The sequence below is a fragment of the Thunnus thynnus genome, chromosome 15 (assembly GCF_963924715.1).
Source record: "Thunnus thynnus chromosome 15, fThuThy2.1, whole genome shotgun sequence".
NCBI lineage: Eukaryota > Metazoa > Chordata > Actinopteri > Scombriformes > Scombridae > Thunnus > Thunnus thynnus.
Window position 1 is genome coordinate 9,928,016 of NC_089531.1, and position 15,599 is coordinate 9,943,614.

General features: G+C 37.8%; 2 protein-coding genes across 2 annotated transcripts; one reads left to right on the forward strand and one right to left on the reverse strand.

Moving 5' to 3' along the window:
* Window positions 1–2,137: 2,137 nt before the first annotated feature.
* On the reverse strand, window positions 2,138–7,036 carry LOC137198618 (uncharacterized). The gene is made up of 2 exons (XM_067612468.1): window positions 6,854–7,036; window positions 2,138–5,649 (listed from the first exon to the last, which is right to left on the reverse strand). Exons 1-2 carry the CDS (start codon window positions 6,886–6,888, stop codon window positions 2,547–2,549), a joined length of 3,138 nt encoding a protein of 1,045 aa, XP_067468569.1. The 5' UTR covers window positions 6,889–7,036; the 3' UTR covers window positions 2,138–2,546.
* An 854-nt stretch (window positions 7,037–7,890) lies between these two features.
* On the forward strand, window positions 7,891–15,465 carry oscp1a (organic solute carrier partner 1a). Its single transcript, XM_067612469.1, has 11 exons — window positions 7,891–8,419; window positions 8,625–8,654; window positions 9,434–9,588; window positions 10,401–10,568; window positions 10,785–10,865; window positions 10,968–11,071; window positions 11,860–11,988; window positions 12,101–12,155; window positions 13,637–13,785; window positions 13,870–13,930; window positions 14,516–15,465. The coding sequence occupies exons 1-11, from the start codon at window positions 8,308–8,310 to the stop codon at window positions 14,636–14,638; spliced, it is 1,167 nt and encodes a 388-aa protein (XP_067468570.1). The 5' UTR covers window positions 7,891–8,307; the 3' UTR covers window positions 14,639–15,465.
* The last annotated feature ends 134 nt before the right edge of the window (window positions 15,466–15,599 follow it).

Consider the following 15,599-nt stretch of genomic DNA (forward strand, 5'->3'; position numbering starts at 1 on the left):
GAAATTCAAATTTATAGTATTATTCTATTGTGACAACAAATTTATGTCCTCATCAAAAACAGACAAGATATCACATGATTTACACATGTTTCCTATATATTTTCTTAGTATACAGAAATATATAAAGTAGCGCAAAGCTTATAATGTGATACAGGTTCAGATCAGTGCTGAATACTAGGAAGATTGAACACTAAAAACAGTCACAGATCTAAAAGTGTAGGTTCACATCAGAAAGTATTAATGCATGTATGAAATACATGACTTACACACTCTTATCTATGTGTACGATATACAAAATATAGTCTACAAAGCTAACATGTTAACACTAGGGGTGTTAACATGAACACAAAACTCATGGTTCTGATCGTATCACGGATTTGAGTCACGGATCAGATCATTATTAGGATCAGCGAAAAAAAAAGGGGGGAGACAAATAAAACGTTGTTTTCTATTTATCTGTAACACACTTACAGCCAGAAACAGCAAGGAACTTTTGCCCATGGTCTTAAATGAAAACAACATTTAAGATGTCCAATGTTTAAATAAAATAAAATATATAGAATATTCAATGCTCAGTTATTGCAATATGAGGTATGAAACCTTCCTCTTTTAAACAGTGAATGAAACAGCCTCTGTCCACATCATCAAAACTTGATGATACCAAACATTCACAGCTAATGTCAGTTAGCAGCTAGATGCTAATTAGCTGCTCAGCTGCAGCACATTAAACAGCAGGTAAACATAACTCAAATGTCACTTTGGAACCGTTAGATGCTGGTTTGATCGTTGCTCTTCAAGATCCCTGTTAATGTTAGCGACATGCTGTCTGCCCATGACTTGTACTTACAGCAGTTTGTTTACTTTGTTTTAAATGAGACATTAAATTTTGCAGTTAATCTGCAGTTCATATGCCTGCCGAACTGTGGTGGGCGATCCGTATGGATCATGGATCAACTACAATCCGTTACACCACTAGTTAACACTTGTTATTCTAGTTACTTTAAGCTTATTACTCAGTACAGGCTCAGCTTAAAAACGAACTAAAGAAACTGTCAGAAGCAAGCAGCCAGACCTCCTGCACTCATTCACTAATCACACATCAACAGGTGACTGAACAATCACTCAGTTAAAAACGAATGAATGAGTCCAGACAGCTCACTGTTACTTCAACAAGCAAACTAACGTTACCCACAACACATTATATGATCTCTGCTGCATTCTTGTTAAGGAGATAAATTCACACAGCAGCCACACAGAGAGACATTTAACCATCAGAGATGAAATTAGCAACCAAAGAGACAGAGAGAGAGAAGCTAATCTGACGTCTTCTTCTTTCTTTCATGGAGATGAAGTATCCATGTTATAACATCCGTTTGTGACTGTTGGTCATCTTGTTTATTAGTTAACAAGAACTTTATGGCTGCTGCTTAACCAGTCTGATATCATTAGCAACAATGACAAACAAGCTAACTCTCCTGGTTGTTTCTCCGGTTGCTTCTCTCTCCAGCCTCCCCGGCAGCGTCCTGCTGCTGCTGCGCTGCCCAGTCCAGATCATTTCTCCCGCTAGCTTAACAACAGTCCTTAACAGTCCTTCCATGGATATATGCAGAGTCCTTCAGGCTGCTACAACAAGCCAGCTGTTGCATTGGCTATCGCAAGGAGCTATCTACTACTGCTATTCTGCCTTACAGTGGAGAGAATTGAAGATGAAATCTGGAAACTATCATTGGACCAACTTGATGTCAATATTGCATTCTGGTTGTTGATTGGTAAGGAAGGACAGCCCCCCCCCTTGGAGCGTCATTTTACGTGTCACGGCCAATCACAGATTAGCATGAAAAAAAATTAAATACATTAAGTCCAATGTAAGAGATCTCACCCTGCGGAGGACAGCAGGCACCTGTCCTCCTCTGTCCCCCACTCCACCTCCACCAATTGCGCCCCCCCACCCCACCACCACCACCACCACCACTTCACACACTGCCTTTTCTCCTCCTGCCCTGCAGGTGTCGCTGTTGAAGCATTTTAAACAGAATTTCAGTAATGGATTTTTTCCAAAGAAGAGAGAAAAATACTTTATAAAAAATGTTGAGATTTGTAATGGTTTATTTCAACCAGTTATTCTTTTTTATATTTTAATCTCCCTTTTGCCTCTCAAAAAATAGAGGAGGATCAACCTCCTCTGCCTCGACAGACCAGCCTCGACTGCTACACATATATTTATGTTTTTGTGTAGATATGTATCCATGTGTGCTCATATTTGTTTTTATTTCATCTCTGTAATGTTCTATTACCTTTTTTGCTAAATAAATATACATGATATACATAAATAAACATGATTATTTATCTATTTCCTGAGGAGTTTTACATGTCATCCATGCCCAATACATTCATGTTTTCTAACAATTCATCTGAAAACCAGAGAAAAAGATGATGAATTTAAGCTTTCATATGTTTTATTTAGGCTTTCAGGAAAAACAGGATCAACATTTTTTTCTCTCCAGTAAAATATTTGTAGTTTTGTGAAAAAAAGGTTACTCTTTGATTTAACCTCTGTGACATTTACGCATTCCCCACTGCGGTTCTGGCTCAGGCTCTATTTCATCAGGGATCTGAGGGGGACCAACTGGATGTGGCTCAAGTTCTGGTTCAGGAGTTGGTGATTCTGGTTTAGGTGCTGGTGATTTTGATTCAGGAGTTGGTGATTCTAGTTCAGGTGTTGGTGATTCTGGTTCAGGTGATGGTGGCTCTGATTCAGGAGTTGGTGACTGTGGTTCAGGCGTTGGTGATTGTGGTTCAGGTGTTGGTGATTGTGGTTCAGAAGTTTTTGATTCTGGATCAGGTGTTGGTGAGTTTGGTTCAGGAATTGGTGATTGTGGTTCAGATGTTGGTGATTGTGGATCAGGAGTTGGTGATTGTGGTTCAGGTGTTGGTGATTGTGGTTCAGTTGTTGGTGACTTTGGTTCAGGTGATGGTGACTCTGATTCTGGAGTTGGTGACTGTGGTTCAGGCGTTGGTGATTGTGGTTCAGGTGTTGGTGATTGTGGTTCAGAAGTTTTTGATTCTGGATCAGGCGTTGGTGAGTTTGGTTCAGGAGTTGGTGATTGTGGCTCAGGAGTTTTTGGTTCTGGATCAGGTGTTGGTGAGTTTTGTTCAGGAGTTGGTGATTGTGGTTCAGATGTTGGTGATTGTGGTTCAGATGTTTTTGATTCTGGATCAGGTGTTGGTGAGTTTGGTTCAGGACTTGATGATTGTGGTTCAGGAGTTGGTGATTGTGGTTCAGAAGTTTTTGATTCTGGATCAGGTGTTGGTGAGTTTTGTTCAGGAGTTGGTGATTGTGGTTCAGAAGTTTTTGATTCTGGATCAGGTGTTGGTGAGTTTGGTTCAGGAGTTGGTGATTGTGGTTCAGATGTTGGTGATTGTGGTTCAGGAGTTTTTGATTCTGGATCAGGTGTTGGTGAGTTTTGTTCAGGGGTTGGTGATTGTGGTTCAGATGTTGGTGATTGTGGTTCAGGAGTTGGTGATTGTGGTTCAGAGGTTTTTGATTGTGGATCAGGTGTTGGTGAGTTTGGTTCAGGAGTTGGTGATTGTGGTTCAGATGTTGGTGATTGTGGTTCAGGAGTTTTTGATTCTGGATCAGGTGTTGGTGAGTTTTGTTCAGGAGTTGGTGATTGTGGTTCAGATGTTGGTGACTGTGGTTCAGTTGTTGGTGACTTTGGTTCAGGTGATGGTGACTCTGATTCAGGAGTTGATGATTGTGGTTCAGGAGTTTTTGATTCTGATTCAGGTGGCGGTGATTTTGGTTCAGGTCTTTTTGATTCTGGATCAGGTGTTGGTGAGTTTTGTTCAGGAGTTGGTGATTGTGGTTCAGATGTTGGGGATTGTGGTTCAGAAGTTTTTGATTCTGGATCAGGTGTTGGTGAGTTTGGTTCAGGAGTTGGTGATTGTGGTTCAGAAGTTTTTAATTCTGGATCAGGTGTTGGTGAGTTTGGTTCAGGAGTTGGTGATTGTGGTTCAGATGTTGGTGATTGTGGATTAGATGTTGGTGATTCTGGTTCAGGAGTTTTTGATTTTGGTTCAGGTGGTGGTGATTTTGATTCAGGAGTTGATGATTCTGGTTCAGGAGTTTTTGATTCTGGTTCAGGTGGCGGTGATTTTGATTCAGAAGTTGATGATTCTGGTTCAGGTGGCGGTGATTTTGGTTCAGGAGTTGATGATTGTGGTTCAGGAGTTTTTGATTCTGGTTCAGGTGGTGGTGATTTTGGTTCAGGGGTTGATGATTCTGGTTCAGGAGTTTTTGATTCTGGTTCAGGTGGTGGTGATTTTGGTTCAGGAGTTGATGATTCTGGTTCAGGAGTTTTTGTTTCTGGTTCAGGTGGTGGTGATTTTGGTTCAGGAGTTGATGATTCTGGTTCAGGAGTTTTTGATTCTGGTTCAGGTGGTGGTGATTTTTGTTCAGGAGTTGATGATTGTGGTTCAGGAGTTTTTGATTCTGATTCAGGTGTCGGTGATTTTTGTTCAGGAGTTGATAATTGTGGTTCAGGAGTTTTTGATTCTGGTTCAGGTGGTGGTGATTTTTGTTCAGGAGTTGATGATTGTGGTTCAGGAGTTTTTGATTCTGATTCAGGTGGCAGTGATTTTGGTTCAGGAGTTGATGATTGTGGTTCAGGTGGCAGTGATTGTGGTTCTGGAGTTTTTGATTCTGGTTCAAGTGGTGGTGATTTTGGTTCAGGAGTTGGTGACTGTGTTTCAGATGTTGGTGATTGTGGTCCAGGTGTTGGGGATTTGGGTCTGGATGTTGGTGATTCTGGTTCAGATGCTGATCCGAGTCCACAGCTGCACGGTTTTATCTGAATGATGTTCTTAATCATTTCAGCACTTGGGAAGTTGAAGCTCAGGATACCAAAGCAGTCCTGGTTTGAGGGGTCTCTCTTATATTCCTCCATAAAGTCAATAAACTTCTTGTTAATTTTTCTAGCCAACTTTTCAGGCTTCTTATCTGCAGGGACAGTCAGCACAATGTCACGACAGACTTGTGACTGCATATCCTTTAATTTGGCTTCAATATTGTTCAGCTTGTCACCTTTAAAAAAATTAGATTCATGACTTTTTAGTCCAGCATGAAATGTGTCACTCTGGAGAAAAACAATCTTGCCCCTCGCCTGTTTCATATTTGGTATGGACGACTCAGTCCATATTCTGTGTTTGTACTTTTGAAGCAATACCTTTATACGTCGTTCAACTTTTGCCTTCCCTATCAGCCCATGTATTGTCACTTTTAAAAGTACAGTCTCACTTTTACTGTCATCTAAGAAGTCAAAAATGATCTTGAGGGCATCAACAAATTTCATGTTTTTCTGAAATATCTTGGCACTCTCACCGATATTAATATCTTCTAGTATAAGTGAGAAAATCCCAGTATGCACATCAAAAAACCGCAGCCCCACTTTCAGTTGCTTATCCAAGGTCCAAATTTGATAGCTATTAAGAAATCCATATAATGATAAGCTCTTGTGTGTTCCAGGAATGGAAATAGCAGAGATTGGAGTGTCATCAGGTATAGCCTTCATCCAGTTTAGGTTATAAAATCTTGCATCTAGGGCCGGGTCATCATTGAAACCTGTCCCTGCACCTGAACATGTGGTTACACTGGGAGGGGGGAGACATGATACTTGTTTTAATGTTTCTTGAGAAATTATAACAAAAACAAAAACCACAAAAAACAACAAATAACAGGAAAAAAATTAATCTTATTAGGCAGAATAGGCCAGTGGTGGAAAGTAACTATGTACATTTACTCAAGTACTGTACTGAAGTACAATTTTGAGGTATTTGCACTTTACTTGAGTATTTCCATTTGATGTTACTTTATACTTCCACTCCACTACATTTCAGAGGGAAATTTAGTACTTTCTATTCCACTACATTTGTTTGACAGCTTTGGTTACTTTTAAGATGAAGTTTTAACACAATGGATAATATAACAAGCTTTTGAAATACAACACATTGTTAAAGATGAAACCAGTGGTTTCCAACCTTTTTGAATTTCAAAATTTAAAAAGCAATCTTATAAAAAGCAGTGTGTAGTCGGGGTCACATTTCAGATGTCTATGAGTTGTTAACAGCTCCACCAAATAGTGATTTTTCCCTCTAAACTTCTTACATGGTTTTATTTCAATAAATGTTTAAATGATCCAATATTTCACCAAAAATCAAAGATTAGAGAAAGATTTGTGTATCAGAACTTTGTTTTTTCGTCTTTCCTCTCCCTCATCTCACAACCCCTCAGATTTATTTGGTGACCCTTTGGAGGGGCCCAACCCCTAGGTTGGGAACCCCTGGACTAAACTAGCTAACTGTATATAGTGTAGTTCAAACTAGCTCCACCCCCAGAAGCTACAACAGTAACATGCTGCTTACACACTGATGCTTCAGTATTAATAATCTAATGATGTCATATATAATAATATATCAATCAGAGGGCCCAAATGAGTACTATTACTTTAATACTTTAACTACATTTTGCTGCTAATACTTATGTACTTTTAGTCAAGTAGGACTTCTCATGCAAGACTTTTACTTGTAATGGAGTATTTTTACATTGCATTGCATGACATTTTACATGAGTACTTTTACTTTAATACTTTAACTACATTTTGCTGCTAATACTTATGTACTTTTAGTCAAGTAGGACTTCTCATGCAGGACTTTTACTTGTAATGGAGTATCAATTTTTACATTGCTGTATTGATACTTTTACTTAAGTAAAGGATATGAACACTTCTTCCACCACTGGAATAGGCAGATACGGTAAGAAAAGAAAACACAATTATCAATATGAAGTTCAACTTACATAGAGAGAAGCCACAGGTAATGATGGATCTCCATAATTGTTTGTTGGTTGATTTATGGTCCAGTAAACTCAATCAGCATTTGTGTGGCTGTCTTTCCCAGATGTGTTTGTATTTTTGTCTCAACTGTAAGTTTGGAAAATACACGCAAAAGCTTTAACTGTGAACATGACGGTGACACATAGGCAATTGTCTCCCCTGGAGTGAGCTGCTGTAACAGTGTGCATAATGATTTGACTTTCATTTGCATATTTTTTCTCTCTAATCTTTTATTTGGAGAGTGAAAGTGGAGAACAGATCATATCATGACAGTTTAGTTAGTAAAATATGGCCTCAGGAGTAGTCGTGGAGAGGAAGGAGTCAATTCAGCTGGCTATTATTTTCAAATACTGTGTGTACAATTCATCCATTTTCTGAATAAAATTATAATGTGAGATTTTTAAAGGCTGCTACTAATATTTCAACAAATCAGTATAGGCAATGTCAGTGGAGGCAGCTACACAATATGCCAGAAAATGTGTGGACACATATTTTGGAGCTGTTGTCTTTGTTTGGACTAAGCTCTACTCTAATCTTAAAGCTACACCATACAGTGATATTTTAGAAAATAATAGTTTCCATGTTTGTGGAGGCTTGGGGAAGACCTTTTCTGTTTCAACATGATAATGACCACATGCACAATGCAAAGTCCATGAAGACATTTTACCCAGATTGGTGTTGAAGAACAGAGGCCTGCTCTCAACCCTGTCCAAGACTTTCAAGATGAACTGGAGCCAGGCCCAAAATCATTGCCCAACATCACGAATGCTGTTGTGGCTGAATGGGATCAAATCTCTGCAGCCAGATTTTTTTTAAAAAATAGGGTAGAGGCTGTTATAGCAGCATTCAGAATAAGATGTTTAACAATCACATATTAGTGTAATATTTAGGGTTTTTTATCGATAGTTTCCTAAGGTCCATATAATTTTGGCTTTTTGGATGGACCTTTTGAGTGTATGTTTAATAAAATATAAACATGATTATTGAGTTTCTGAATAATTGTAAATAGGCTTATAAAACACTGACATTGCTCTATAGGGTTTGTTTTGTGTTTTCTTTTTACAAGTATTGAACATACACGCATACTGTAGCAGTTTACCTTTATGTGGTTGGTTGGTTGGGCTGTGCTACCACGTCATTCTTATCCTGGCCAATAAGCTTGTGCCGGCCAGTGCTGATCCTCTTCCTCACCACCTGTTGCATCTTAGTGAGAAAGGTTATCTGCAGAATCATGATCAGATAAGCATTAACATGGACCATTCTGTTACCAGTGGCAATTCACAACAGGAACAATCAGATAATGTCTTTGAAATGACAAGAGTGACTCTCATCTGCAAGGGGCTCAGCTGCTTCTAAAGCCTACTTCTGCGCCAGCTTTTGCTACAGTAGGAGTTAATCCTGTCTTTGTCTTTGCAAGATGTCTGTGAGAACTCTCCCCCTGGTTTTCATTAATCTTGGTGGAGAGATGCTTTACATACTGGACCAACGCCTGCGAGCTCACAACACTTCAGAGGACAATTCAGAGAAAGGTAGATAGCTTGAGAACTGACAGGCCTGGTAGGTGTGTACATGTGTAGCTCCCACTCATCCTTCCCCCTGACAAGCTTTAGCTGTCAAATGTCAGCTTATAGACTGAAACATGTACATCTCATATTTCTTGTGCAAAACACCCCAAAGACAGTGACAAATTTGTTTTCTTTCTTTTCTGGTTTGGAAAACCTACCTCGGCTGCAGGAGTGTGGTCAGAGAATGACAGAAAAAGAGGTACCCATGCCACACTTCAGAATAATATTGTTTAGTCAGCTCTTTTTGCCCCTGTAGTGTCTTGATAGCTGCAATTTCTATAAAACTGATGTAGGAAAGTTGTGAGATGCAATAGTAATTTTTGGAATATTCAAAGCCAAAGCTCAGCAACTACATTGGTCAAAATTAAGACTAGAACCTTACATTTTAACATCTGCTTTACCCTTATAAAAAATATTATTATGCTATAGAAATGTATAATTTCCACAAAAACAGCATATAAAACTGTTGTAGAGAGACAGACAACAATTAAGGCAGCTAAAGCAGGGAAGATTCAGTATTTCAAGTGCAAGCTAGCTGGGGAGTTAGCCATGGCTAGCCTTACTGATTTTTCTGTAATTGTAAAATATCCATTTTGATGAAGCAACAAATTGGTAATGCAGTTATTTATTACATGTAGCAAAATGAATTACTATCTAAATATCTAATGTCTGTCTATCTAAATCCAATCATGATGAAAAAATCCGGCTAAACTCCTGCTAAAGGTAGCTAGCTTTAGTCACGTTAATCACTGCCATCTCAGCTTTTGACTCTAGTGGAATTCATGTGATTTGCTGTGATTGAACTACCTTTAAATAACATATTTAAATGTATTAAGTCTGTCTTAAAACAACTGTCAGGTACCCAAATTAGCACTAAAACAAGGGTTTCTGTGCTATTTCATTCCATGTGAAATATTCAGTAGCAAATTCTTGGCAGGATTAACCACCTCTCTGTTTCTGTCCCCTCCCCATTTACAGTAATGAATGACATTGTTGGGACCATGTTTAGTAAAGCCTTTATGGATGAACTTCTCAAACCTCAGCAGCTGTATTCTCACAGGACATTGAAAACAGTGCTAACCCGGTTAGCACACGCCTCCATCATGAGGCTGAACCCAGCTAGTATGGACAAGGTATGTACACTAGAAAAAGCTTGATTTTTAAGTTCTTATAGGGGCAAATCTCAGTCAAGTCTTCACAGGCAAACTGGAAGTCAGTTACAAGTCTTTTAGTTATTTGAATGCTGACCAATAAGTGATACAACATTTTAATTCACAGGCTTTTAATAATTAACTATTCTAGGTGTGTGGCCATTTTTTATGTGAATTTACTAGGTTTATACTTGTGATTTTCATTGTTTTGCTCTCAAGTCTATAGTGGAGTCAAGTCTCAAGTCTTCGCAAATCATGAAGCTGGTGATATTCTATATTTTTGTTATTGACAACAAATCCCAGCCCCAAGCCCATTCGCTCCCACTGAAGACTTAAATCTTTAAAAATGGGTCATGAATATTTAGTTTAATTGTTTTAAAGGCTCAGTAATTTCCTAAAACAGCTGGGCACTTCAGTTTTTAGCAAACGTTACTCAAACAGGAGTGATAAGTGTATTTCTTGAGGAATATATATCTGCATGTTTAGTTATTGGACAACAATGGATATCTGTGACAGATTAATAAGATACTGTAAATCAGCTTTGGCTGCACAGACGATGCATGTTAGGGGAATCAATTCAGTGACGGTTTAGGTCTTTTAATGGGATTTGTTGACAGTAGTAAAAATTTTGAATATGCCAAAACTTTAAGTCTGACCCCAAGTCTAGAGCTCTTTTATTAGATGCAATTGAGAAGGATCTTGTGGGTAAACTTATCAGTTTAGGAAGCGACAGGTAGTTTTATTTGATGGTCCTCAAGTTCAATGTTTCTTTTATTTTGTTTTTCCTCATGTAGCTCTATGAGCTGATGGTCATGGCTTTCAAGTATCAAGTCTTCCTTTGTCCACGCCCAAAAGACTTGCTGCTCATCTCGTACAATCACATAGATACCATCAGAGAACTTGTGAAAGACACTCCTGTGGTTGTGAACCAAGTGGATGAGACACATAGGAAGATCATTGAGGTAGATAACAGTTGTAAACCAGTCTTAAATTGGATCATTCCATCACTGAATACTTTTGGTTTGAAGTTACATTTTTTAAATTCCACTACATCTTTGTTACATGTAATTTCTGCAAACAGTCTTAACAATAAATTAGTCTATACTGTCTAAATTCCAGCTGTCAGTTTTTAGCGTCTGTATGTACATCCTGTGTGACCTGTTTTTCTCTTGATGTAGGCATACTCATTGTTGTCAGAAGGTGAATTCCAGCTTCTCAGACAAACACTGCTCATATTTTTTCAAGACATGCATATCCGCGTGAGTCCTTGTGTCATTTTATCTAATCATTCCATACAAGTGAGATGAAAATATAAAAAAAACTTTTTTTTCTCAATCAGAATTTTTTATTCTCTCATTTAGGTGTCGCTTTTTCTCAAAAATCAAGTACAGAATCCCAACGGACGTTTTGCCCTGTCGACCTCAGGACCAGTGCCTCGTGGGATAGATGTTCCAGGGCTAATTAGGTACTGTAGGTATAATTATGTCTTGCACATATGATGACATACAGATTGCTGTCAATAGACTTAACATGATTTATGCAACTTTATTTAAAGCCAAGATCAAGTTTAAAGGACCGGTTCACAATTTTTCAAGTCTGTCTAAAGCAACAGTTAGGTGCCCAAATGAACATTGAGAAATAGGTTTTTCTTGCCATAATCATTCCTCCTGTTCATACTGACCTTTAGAGGATCCCTTCATAATGCACTTGGGGGACAATTTGATGCTAAAAAGACTGTAAATGTGGCAGATATCCACTTGATATGACTAACTCAGGCTGCTGAAGCCTCACAGATAAACTTTTAAACACATTTTTACATAAAATCACTGTGTGGACACACTGTGGATTTTGGCCCTCATCACTTACATTGAAAGCACATTTGAAGGGGATCTTTTAATAGCCAGTATGAACAAGAGAAATAATTACAGTGAGGAAAACCTCTTTCAGTGTTCTTATGGGCCCCTGACTGTTGTTTTAAGACACATTTGAAAAATTGTGAACCTATCCTTTAACACAAACTGAAATAAGTTTTATTGTTTTATAATGGCTGTTAAAATGGTTGTTCGGTGTCATTTGCACACAGCAAGCCAGATTTGGCTGCTTACATGTGTGGTGCAACTGCAAACGCTCTGCTGACAAGCTGACATATCTTAATTTGCAATATTCTGGCATTTAGTCTCATATATATTCTGTCTGCGTGTAAGAAATATCTCAATATTCCAGAGTATCATCATCTGCTTCCTGTTTCTACAGGACATTTGACAGTAAGGGAAGAGAAGTGAGACGAAGTGAGTTCCCCACAGGAGGAAGTTACACCAGCCCCATCAGACAGGGATCCTTTGAGCTTCATGGAGACAGAGTCATCAAACTGGGCATGAACATGTAATGCACCTTTATCCTTTATGTCTTACACATACAGTACTGTGGCCTGTGCATGTGGATAGCCCTCCACTTGTGAGTGACACTGCTGTGTTTTGTATTTCATGAATTAAAGGTACACTGTGAACCATCCAGAGGAAACGCACACATCCAAGGCTCCTTCTGTCAAGGTAATAATGGGGCTTTTTCATGGCGTTTTCATAGCAGGAAAAAGACAGGTGTAATTATTAACATCAACAACTGCTGCTTTCAGTTTAGATTTTCCAGCTATAAGGCCCTGCTATTGTGAATGATGGCTCACTGGAACACCTTTTTCTTTTAAATTGGTACACCACTTTTTGGTACAATTCAAAGCATATACAGTATGTTAATAGAGGTGACTTAAACAATGGTAGAACATGTAACATAAAACAGTTACATGACAATGTAAAGTTAATAATACATGTGTTTATAAACAGAAAGGAAGAGGCTGCAAGCTGGATTTGGCATGTGATATAGGAAATAAGGTGGTATATACACACTTTCTCATTTAAGTGAATGGGAAGGTGTGTCCATACTTTTGACAGGTACTGTATGGGTGTGTATGTCATTATTAGTGTTTACACAGTGTGTATGCATCATTGTGTGTGTGTGGTATGTATGAATGCTTAATGGTGCATTTAAATGGAGCACAGTCCTTGTAAATGTCATTAGTGACACCTGTGTTCTTCCTGTTGTAACATTTCAAAATGTCCACTGTTGAAACGGCATGAAACTGAAACTGTTACACAAATATGTAAACACGATCCCAGTAGTAGAATACAAAGAAGTACATTTACACAAGTACTGCACTTAAAAAAAGTTGTACTTTTTACATGAGCACATTTATTTGACAGATATAGTTGCTGGTGTCTTTGCAGATAACGGCAATGCCTGAATGATGCCATACTTGCACTATTACTCCTTTTACATTACTTAAATAACTCCCATCACTGTTTCATTGTTGCATTGTATATAAACATCTCATCACACTTTATCGGAAATACAGCATATAAGCATTTATTGAACTGTACGGTGTATTTGTCTAATGTATACACATAATTCTCAGATCTACTTTGCATTACAATATACAATATTTTATCTTTTACAATATTCTTCTTTTGCTTTTTGTTCTTTTATAATGTCCCTGTTATAATGGAACTAAGTATTGTACTGCACAAGTTTTTTGTCCACCTGCCAAATGTCTAGTGAATGTTCACATTTTACCAGCCACTCAATAGATGTATTTGTCATATTATAAGTATGACAAATACATCTTCAATTCTTTTAAATCTTTGTTTGAGATTTTATATACAAAACATATGATTAGCTTATAAAATACAATGTATTGTTATAGATTCAACTACCTTCCAATCCTATATTTAAGTGAAGGATCTGATTACTGTTTCCACCACTGCGTAATGCATTAAACACAGTACAGTCAAGGTTTGAGGTCTGTTTTCTGTTCATCTATAACTATAACCTTTTTACAACTTCCAAAAGAGTCTAAAGAGGTCCAAAAAAAAGAAGCTTTAAATGTTCTATGCTGACTCTGATGAAGGCCACACTAAAGTTCTTCTTTTTACTACAAGTGTTGCTGGAGTTTTGACCTCTTCGAACCTCTATCATGCAGCAGAAAGATGACACTCCCAACCTGCTGGCCAAGGAGGAGCTGAACCTGTTGGCCCGTCTGATGGGCAGCGTGAAGGCCGAGAACATGCCCGACGCTGAAACCGGCTTTCGGATCAACCTGTTTACTACAGACCAAGAGGAGGACGAGGCGTGAGTGTTTATTTTTCCATCTGTCATTACTTTTAGTTAACTTAAATTCCTTTCCAACAAACATGGCTTTCTTTTGTTTAACAGAGGGACTTCAGGTGGGGCTGAGGAGTCCTTGTACGGAGTGATAAATATTCAGGCGATGCAGGTAAGTGCTGATGTTATGACAGTAGGAAAAAAGTGTTGCACACTCTGGCTCCATAAACATTTCTCTTTTATTCAGATGGCATTTCAGCCTTCAGGCTTTAAGATCAACAATAATAACAGGGCACAGCCACTGGTATGTTATGTATGCTACACCCTAGTAACACATCTGATAGTGATTAAACAGTCATGTTCCAAACTTTGTACCTATCCATCAGCACCTCACTACAACCCTTGATGTGTGTTTACTTTTCCACTTTACAAGGTGTTGATGTTATGCCATAGTTTTTAGTTATGCAACAATATAAGTCTGTAAGCATATTCTAAACCTGATACAGGACCTGCGGCAAACTAAAAACACTATAATCATGGATGCAGCAAAGAAGCTATACACACCTTATTATTAATTCATATTAAGTGTTAAGTTATTTGAGAATAAAGTCATAACATTAATTCACACTTTTCTGAAAATGAAACACGTTTTTCTTAATGGATTGTAGTTCACCAACAATTAATGATCCTTTTAATAACATTACTGATCTGTTATTTAAGAACATTTGAAGAGCTGTTGTGTTTTTGTTCGATTCAGGATGAACAGGCTGCGACTGAGTTGGCGCAAATTGCCGGACTGTTTACAGAACGAGAAGAGCAGCCTGAAAATCCGAGCAGCAACAAAGGAGACGAACTGCTGGCCATGATGGACGACCTCTGAGTCTGTTGTTAGGTTTCAGAAATGAGTGAGATGAGTCAGAAATGAAGGTATTCATTGTTTCAACTTTATGGCCAAACTGACTAATGCCAGAGTCTTGTATCTCAGGTTAAATCACATTATTTGTCACTATTAATATCACTTTATCTGTCACTGTGAGCTTCTGTACAATCTGTAAAATATGCAGTTAATGTATTCTGTTCTACAAATTAAATTAATTAATTAAATTATTTAATATTCCTTTTTTTCTTCTGCTATCCCATTTTTTAAACAGTTAGGCTTTTTCTTTCCTTGCACACATTGACTTGGGATCGGGAGTTTTAGTGAAATACAGTGGATAAGTAATCAGGTTTCCCATCCATTTTAATGCACTGTAAATATGTTGTAAAATAGTATATTTAAAAACAATAGTGCATGGTAATCAGTATGACAGATGTAGGACTTTATTCATCCCTTTGACTGTATGTACTGTATTTTTTAATTCTATTTTAATGTACTGCATATCTGTTTTTATGCTGCTTGTATAGATATGTTTGATACAGTTATTTGATCAATTTTATATTATACTTTTGACCCATATGTAATTATTCTTGTAATATTTTCCTTAATTAATTTAGTCTTAAATGGTTTTGTAACCTCTGTGTTCTATGTGCTGCTGCTCTGTTGGCCAGGACACTCCTGTTAGAGATTTTCAATCTCAGAGAGGTTGTTGGTTAAATAAAGTAGGGCTGCAACTAATGATTATTTTCATTATTGATTAATCTGCTGATTATTTTCTTGACTAATCAATTGGTCGTTTTATCTATAAAATGTCAGAAAATAATGAAAATACCCATTATAATATCCCAGAGTCAAAGGTTACATCTTTAAATGTCTCATTTTGTCTAAACAACAGTCCACAACCCAAAGATATTCAGTTTACTATCATTTATAACAAAGAAAAGCAGATGGACACAGTCTTGTC

What these genes read in the sequence shown, in the direction of transcription:
- LOC137198618 (XM_067612468.1), bottom strand. Translation starts at nt 6,888, where the DNA reads ATGGAGATCCATCATTACCTGTGGCTTCTCTCTAT. An exon ending in TACCTGTGGCTTCTCTCTAT is followed by an intron (nt 5,650 to 6,853) that starts GTAAGTTGAACT and finishes CCCCCCTCCCAG; the next exon opens with TGTAACCACATGTTCAGGTG.
- oscp1a (XM_067612469.1), top strand. Translation starts at nt 8,308, where the DNA reads ATGTCTGTGAGAACTCTCCCCCTGGTTTTCATTAATCTTGGTGGAGAG. An exon ending in AGAGGACAATTCAGAGAAAG is followed by an intron (nt 8,420 to 8,624) that starts GTAGATAGCTTG and finishes CCTCGGCTGCAG; the next exon opens with GAGTGTGGTCAGAGAATGAC. An exon ending in ATCAAACTGGGCATGAACAT is followed by an intron (nt 11,989 to 12,100) that starts GTAATGCACCTT and finishes CATGAATTAAAG; the next exon opens with GTACACTGTGAACCATCCAG.